A 7,814-nucleotide genomic window follows, 5' to 3' on the forward strand; every position below is an offset into this window, starting at 1 on the left:
GAGGGAGGGAGGGAGGGAGGGAGGGAGGGAGGGAGGGAGAGAGATAGGGAGAGAAACTATGGTATATGTTTATAATCCTAGCAGTGGATGATCGTGATCCCAGGCCATTCTGAACTATAGCAAGCCACTGCCTCAAAAACAAAAACAAAGAGAAAAAAATGAAAATCTAAACCATAAATGCTGATTGAACATTTGTTTGACTTTGTTGTCACTGTGGCAAAGATTTGAAAGGCTCATCTGTGTAACAGAGGGTCACTATTCTTTTAACATAAAGAGAGCTTCTGTAATCAGTTAATGAATCGTTGGTGACCCAAGGAAAGAGGTGCCCGTGCCCCACCCAGATTATGGCTGGGGGAGATGGGCTTCCTTGGAGAGGTGGCTAGTTCTAAGCCTGGGCCAGGAAAGATAGAGGTGATTCTGGAGTGTTTTGGCAGGTCACAAAGAATGAAAGCACTCAGACCAAAAAAACTAAAAGACAACATGGCAGGGGTGGAGGGTGGGGAACCACCAGCTCCTTGCAGGAAAAGCAAAGTAAATCGCATAGTAGTGAAGATAAGTCAGGTTTTAAAATATATAACCAGGAAGTTCATACTTATGGAAGCAAACGCTTGAAGGAGTTAATAAATTCTTGTGTAGAATTCTAAATAATGGTGGGGGGGGTGCTCCATCCTCAAGGCTGTGGAGCACATCTTATTTGTCTATGTATAGGAAGAAGACGTACCGAATCATTTGACTGAGGATGCTCACTGTTGGTATTAGTGCAGGGAGGCATTGCTCCTATTGCTGGACACAGGGCTAGCCTCTGGTAACGAGGCCAGTATCACTTATCTAGAATATAAACAATAACCATATGTTTAACTGGAACTCTTACACAGAACATGCAGCAGGGACATGGATACTAAGAAAGGACCTACACAAGAGCACAGTATCTACATGGATGCTCTAGGCTGCTTACTGCGTGATGAAAAGACACCCTGTCTTTCTCGTGGTTCCAGGCAGAGAGAACATGCCTGTCAATTAGTCATTAGCTGCTGCCTGCATCTCTTACATGGTAGTTAGAGTACACCTTCTAGGAGCTGGTTCTCTCCTTCCACTGTGTAAGCTTTAGGTTTGACAGCAGGCACCTTTATTTTCAAGCCAGCCCACATCTGACTTCTTAAACCTTCCCTCTGGAAGCATCCAGCTTCTCCAGGTGCTGCCATGCACCCCCCAAAACAAAATTGCCTCATTGCTCCTTGCCGCCTAGCATCTTCTCATCCTTATCATCTTGATGGTTCCTGTGCATCCTCTAAGACCAAAGCCAGCTCCCATCCCCAGCCGCCTCCCCTGGCCATCCCTTTGCGCTACATGCCCTCAGTACCTGTTTCTGGTTTCAGACCCACACTCTGATCCCGGCAGTCCCCTCTTTTGTCTCTCTGTTAGACTGTGAAGTCCCAGAGGGCAGGGATTCTCCTGTGTTCATTGCTGACTCTGCACAGGCCAGTCCTGACAAGATGCTCCGTAAAGGTTTGCTGTACTGTTGTTAGATATATGAGCAAGGTCTTTTTTTTTTCCTTTCCCCACTGAAAGTTTAGAGCCCAGACACACTGAATGGGGGTGTCTCTCTCTTACACTGTGCTTCATTTCCAAATTAACCCATGTTCATTGTCAGTGGGTACACAAGAAAGAATGGGAAAACAAGAACCAGGCTTATGGCCCTAAATCCTGAGCAGTCAAACCAGAGCATCACAGTCCCTTTCCAGGGGTCATGGCTAATGTTGGCTTTGCTTCCTACCTGCTCTTAATTTTCTTTCTTTTATTCCCAGGAGAAAAGGATGTTGTTATTTTAGGGGATTTTGGCCAAGGGCCAGATAGCAATGACTACGACATCCTAAGGAGAGAAAAATTTCACCACCTGGTCCCGGCTCACACCTTCACCAACATCAGCACCAGGAATCCTCAAGGCTCCAAGTCTGTGGACAACATCTGGATCAGCAAAAGCTTAAAGAAAGTGTTCACAGGTAGGGGACATCTCCCTGCTGTCTCTGTTCAGTGTTGGGCTGAAGACCTGTAAATGTCTGAGGCAGCCGATGCCTGTTATCTTCTTCCTCTGCATATACTTACAGTCTTATGCTGAAAGAGAGACTATGTCATTGTTGGCTTAGAGACAGATCTAAGAGGGGAGGGCATGTGACAAATAATTTAAAGATAACCAGTAGTCCATGTAAGCATTTTTCATGCAAACCCAGTGTCTTAGTCAGGGTTTCTATTCCTGCACAAACATCATGACCAAGAAGCAAGTTGGGGAGGAAAGGGTTTATTCGGCTTACATTTCCATACTGCTGTTGATCTCCAAAGGATGCAGGACTGGAACTCAAGCAGGTCAGGGAGCAGCATCTGATGCAGAGGCCATGGAGGGATGTTCTTTACTGGCTTGCTTCCCCTGGCTTGCTCAGCTTGCTCTCTTATTAAACCCAAGACTACCAGCCCAGGGATGGTCCCACCCACAAGGGGCCTTTCCCCCTTGATCACTAATTGAGAAAATACCTTACAGCTGGATCTCATGTAGGCATTTCCTCAGCTAAAGCTCCTTTCTCTGTGATAACTCCAGCTGTGTCAAGTTGACACAAAACTAGCTAGTACACCCAGTAAGAGTCACCTCTGTAAGTCATCAGGGTCGTGATTCAGAGATTACCTGAACATTAAAAACACTTAGTCATTCAGTGAACATTTATCAAATATGCAAATGCTGTGCTGGGGAATGAGGTACACTGTACACTTTCATAGGTGAGGAGACACATCACAATTAGTGTTTCTGTCACTCTGACAAAAATACCCAAGGTAATCAACATACAAGGAAAAATTTTTCTTTGGCTCATAGTTTCAAAGGCTTCAGTCCATGGTCACCTGGTGTGACTGCTCTTAGACCTGATGAGATAATGCATTGTGGTAGAAATATCTGGGACTTGTGGATGACCTGTGTGAGGATTTATGAATTTGAGGCATTGTTTCATCTGTTCCCTTCCCCCCATCACCCGACACACCCCTAAAAGCAGCCAAGAAGGAGAGGGAAGGATCCAGGGAGTGGCTGCTGTCCCAGTGTCCCTGAAAGAGCATGTACCCAATGGTTTAACTTTCCCTACCTCCTCAACTTTCTGTCATCTCCCAGTGGTAACAACAGTTGGGGATCAAGCCTACAACAAACACATGAGTTTTGGGGGAGCCTTTAGGAACCAAATCATAATACATAATATCACAGAAGGACAAGAGAAGTCCTTAGAGCTCCCCCAAAGAACACAGCATGGTGGATACTCCACGTAGCCTCAGACAGTGAGGCACAGAAAAGAGGAGACGGCTAACACTGTGGCAGAATGGTGGGCACCTCCGTGGGTACGAATGTGGTGCTGCAGATGGTACCCCAGATCCTTTAGATGCCTAGGATTCCAAGCAACATTCTCAAGCCAGTAGCAGAGTGTGTGATGAAAGACTAGAATGGTGTTCTAAGTCCCTCTTGTAGCTCTACAGAACCGTCATGTACTTTAGCAAGAGACTTAAGAGGAAAAGAAGCAACTCCTGGGTCCCACTGCAAGACTTGGCCGCACACTCAGGGCCCAGTTCCTTGGGATTTATAACTGTAAGTGTGGATAACTGTGTTGCCAGCAGGCCTTCAGAGCTCACCTGGGCCTCTCCTGGGCATTGGCTGTTACCGGCTGTGGCAAGATGTGATTTGTAGAATGTGTGTTGGAGCCCAGGGCTGCTAGGCTCCCTGGAGGGCACTTGAGGGAGGCACTTCTGTCAGAAATGGTGAAGCCAAGCCATCCTTTCATTTGTTCCCCACCACCAAGATGTGGAAGCTGAGGTGCAGGGACAAGTTCTCCTGCCACAGCTGTCAGCTCTGCTGCCCAGGCCAAACCTGGAATCCAGGCCCTTCATATCTTATATTAACCCTGACGTCACATATCACAGAGGAGCGCAGACAGTGCCTTGTGATTGTTTTATAATTATTTGTGGTTTTCAGATATAATTCTTATTTCTTAATTTCTCCCTTTGCTTCAAAGGTATTAATAGTTTCTAGGTAACCATTGTAAGCTTCTCCTTTTCATCTTTTCTGTAGGAACAAGTTGTCTGCTAACCCTTCCTTAGTGATTTATGCTCTGTGAAGTCTTTCATTAACTTTGTCAAATGCCCATTTGTCATTAGAGGTATAGGTATAGGTATTTGTCATTAGAGATATAGCGTAGTACTGGCCTCGCATATGCAGGGCCCTGACTTTAATTCCCAACACTATAAAAAATAATTACAAGTGCTAATTGGATTCAGTAGGTTATAGTAAAAAGGAAGCCATGAACATGGGAGGGAGGGAGATGTATTTTGGGGTCAGGGTCTCAAGAGAGTGAGGAGGATATGAAGAAGACATATTTTATCCATGTGTAAAAAATTTTAAGAATAAGTTAAAATATTTACAAAAAAAATGGTAAACTATCACTTATGTTTAGTTGTGTTGGTCACAATGGTAACACTCTATGCACAAGGAGTAGGTCCTTGCTGTTTAGCTGGATAAAAAGCCTGGTTTCTGGGTGCCCTCAATGCCTGTGAGAATAAACTACTGTCATTTATAGTATGTGAAAAAGTTTTAGAAAAGATATAGTTGGCCCTGAGTTTTTGATTACTGGAAGAAGGCTGTCAGGGCAGCTTGACTTTCAGGTGAACAGCGTTGGCCACCCTTGCTCTAATTCTTGGTCTCTTCTCTCTCTTCAGGTCACTGGGCTGTTGTGAGAGAAGGGCTCACAAACCCTTGGATTCCAGATAACTGGTCCTGGGGTGGAGTTGCTTCTGAACATTGTCCTGTACTTGCTGAATTGTACATGGAAAAGGACTGGAGCAAGAAGGAAGTCCCCAGGAATGGCAATGGAGTCACCTTAGAGCCAAGTGAAGCCAACATTAAACATGAGCGATGATGGCATCACTCTTTCCAGCCTCTGACTTAGGAGAGCATAGGATGGAGCTGGTACTACAGGGTGAGAAGACCCAGGGCCTGTGAATCATTCTGAGGACCTTAGTCTTGGTCCCTGGACCACTGTCTACTTTGTGAACATTTTAGAACCTGCCCTGAGGGGAGCCTGACGGGCTCTGGCTATGCTGGGCATCACGGTGGAGCCGGCTGGAACTGCGATGTCTTGATGCTATGTAGCTGAGTCCAGGCTTGGGGTGGGGGCTGCACTGCTGGCTGAATTGTTTAGCAGCATGAGAACAGTAACAGAGGAGCAACGTGCAGATGGGAAAGGCGGCTCAGACTGACAAGCAATGCCACAGCTCTCGTTTCTGCCTCACCAGGAAGCCGTGTTCTGCCGACAAAGTTCAGGAAGCTTTCAACTGTGATGAATGCACTTCTCAAAGATTTTTAGGTTTTTTTTTTTTTTTTTGAAAAAAAAAAAAAGAATAATAAACAGATTAATCTGCCTGGCTTCAGTCAGAGTGTGGAATGCTTTGCTTTGCTCTCTCATCTTAGTTCTGTGGGCCATGGCTACCCACTCCCAAATGCCTTTCCTCCCCTGCCTATTTTATGTCCCTACCTTTCTGGGACCCTACAAAGGTACCCTTCACATGCCTGTCATCTCTATTGTCTCCCTTCCCCCCTCAGCTTCTCCTTCATCCATACTTTGCTAGACTTTCTCCTGGGAGGACCACTTAGCTTCAGGCCTTTAGTGTAGTGTGTGATCTCTACCAGAAAGACTCATTTCCTTGCACCGTTCCCATACACTATATTCTGAGCTTAGGCTTCCTCTCCTGATTCTGAGGCGTACATGGTCTTTGTATCAGCAGGTCCTGCACTTAGAGATCCAGCCAGCCACAGAAAACATAATTCTTAAATTGTGTATACTGAACAAATAGAGATCTTGTCATTATCCCCTAAACACTATGGCACAACAACTGTTCTGTAGGACTTAACATTGTGTTGGATGTCCTCATATTTGGATGATTTAACATGGCTGAGAAGATGTGCATAGGCTGTATGCAAATACTATATACCATTCTGGGTAAGGGACTTGAGTATACTTAGACTGTGTTTCAGAAGGAAGTGTCCGGCAACCAGTTGCCTATGGATTCTAAGGAATGATTTCTGATTCAGGATATGCAGGAGGCTAAACCTCAGCGTATCACAGAGTTGGTGGGGGTTCAGAGGTCTGTGGGAGGATTTGGAGGGGAAGCAAGAACAGGTGAACTTCTCTGAGCCTGGGTTGGGGTTGGGGTTATCTTTAGGCATGTCACCCTTCTATTACAGCCACCCCAGGTTTATACTGCCCGTTTCACGGCTCCTGACAGTCACTCAAGCAGAGACTAAAGGGGTCCAAGCTCGGGATGCTCTGAATCTAAAACCCAGTCACAATGTCAACTCCATGCTTAGCATGTGTGCAACGTCATTCTATCCTTCTGTGGAAACTAACAGTTTATTACTCTTTCCATACCAAGTACAAAGTGACCCAAGGTGGAGAAACTGCCACCGTCACCAAGCAGTTTTGTCTTCAACTCTTGTGTGTCAACCTTTTTCTGGAGCAATGTGAACAAGTGTGTATTCACCAACAGCAGGGCGAAGAAGGATTCTACCCAAGTCTAGCTTGGTGAACCAGTGCCTTTAATTTACTTTGTAAAGGAACATGGGAAACTTATAAGCAGCTACACCACTGAAGAAAATCTCCTTTCCAGCCATTATTAATTAACCTGTAACTCTGGAAGGGATGGAGCCTCCTTTGAGGTTTTATGTGCTGCCTCTGAGTGGGTCCCTTGTGTGCTACCATGTGTAGCTTGTGAGCCCTCCCCATGAGGGAATGTTAGTGTGTCCAGTCCTGTGAGGGTCCCATGAAGGAATGTTAGTGTGTCCAGTTCTGTGAGGGTCTTGCATAAGCAATCATAGTGCTGTGGTGTCAGAGTAGCAGTGGCCATGCTGTGCCAACATTCCACAATAGGCCTGATGTAATAGGCTCTGAGCTGCAGCCACATCACTGGTGTTTTTGTTTCTGACATCAGGGCCCCAGGAGCTTAGCCTGTACGCCATTGTTTTTTAGTCCCACTTGGTTTGGGTTCTGATTTCGACTTCTTTATTCTAATTTTTAAAATTAATAAACTTCAATTTTAAGAGCTATTTTTTTAGGATATAGGAAAATTGGTGCAAAGGAGTTTAATATCATCCTCATTTCTTATTAGCATGTTTCACAACAGGACAATTTGTTGTAGTTGTTGTGCCAACAATGGCATACTACTTAAAGCCCATGGTTTACATTAGATTGATTCTCTTGTATGCCCCATGCTTTTTGACAAGCAATTATGTGCCCCTGTGTTAACAGTGAGATTGTGTTCCAGTTAAACTCTGGTATAACAGGTAGGAAATAGCTGTTGCCTTAGAGTGATAAGACATCATAATCAAAAGCAAATCCGGGAGGTATGAGCAAGCGTGACTGAGGACAGCCAGATGCCCTCCTGACCCTTGGTTTCCCTCGCCACTGTTCTAAAGATACAAAGAAAAGCAAAAGCGATCCAAGACCCTCACACAGACACTTCCTCCGGTTTCTTTGGTTTGGGCTTATTTCTCCTTTGTGCATAGGTGAGATAGGATGGAAAGACAGAAGATTATCCAGTCACAGGTGTGAACAGGAGGCCGCCAGTTTGGAGTCTCATGAATGTGTCTTGCTGGCTAAGAATCAAGGATTCCTGCACAATTATTTGTTATGAGCGTTGCCAACATAGAAGAAATAATTTTTAATGAAAATGTTAGCATAGCAATAAGTCAACTTTAAGACATGAGTATGTGTGACCTCGAGTGGGGCCCCCACTCTTTG

General features: G+C 45.2%; 1 protein-coding gene across 3 annotated transcripts in view; it reads left to right on the plus strand.

Annotated features, from left to right (window-relative positions):
- Eepd1 (endonuclease/exonuclease/phosphatase family domain containing 1) overlaps positions 1 to 5,448 on the plus strand; it is a 109,799-nt gene extending 104,351 nt beyond the window's left edge. For 2 of the 3 annotated variants that reach the window (XM_029543454.1, XM_029543455.1), the window contains exons 7-8: positions 1,806 to 2,000; positions 4,738 to 5,402. In XM_029543454.1, the coding sequence (XP_029399314.1) occupies positions 1,806 to 2,000; positions 4,738 to 4,937 (395 nt within the window). In that variant the 3' untranslated portion in view covers positions 4,938 to 5,402. Of the gene's footprint in view, positions 1 to 1,805; positions 2,001 to 4,737 lie in introns of all 3 variants that reach the window. The other variant, XM_021207033.1, reaches the window with a different exon arrangement.
- The last annotated feature ends 2,366 nt before the right edge of the window (positions 5,449 to 7,814 follow it).

Source organism: Mus pahari, chromosome 10 (assembly GCF_900095145.1).
Source record: "Mus pahari chromosome 10, PAHARI_EIJ_v1.1, whole genome shotgun sequence".
Taxonomy (NCBI): domain Eukaryota; kingdom Metazoa; phylum Chordata; class Mammalia; order Rodentia; family Muridae; genus Mus; species Mus pahari.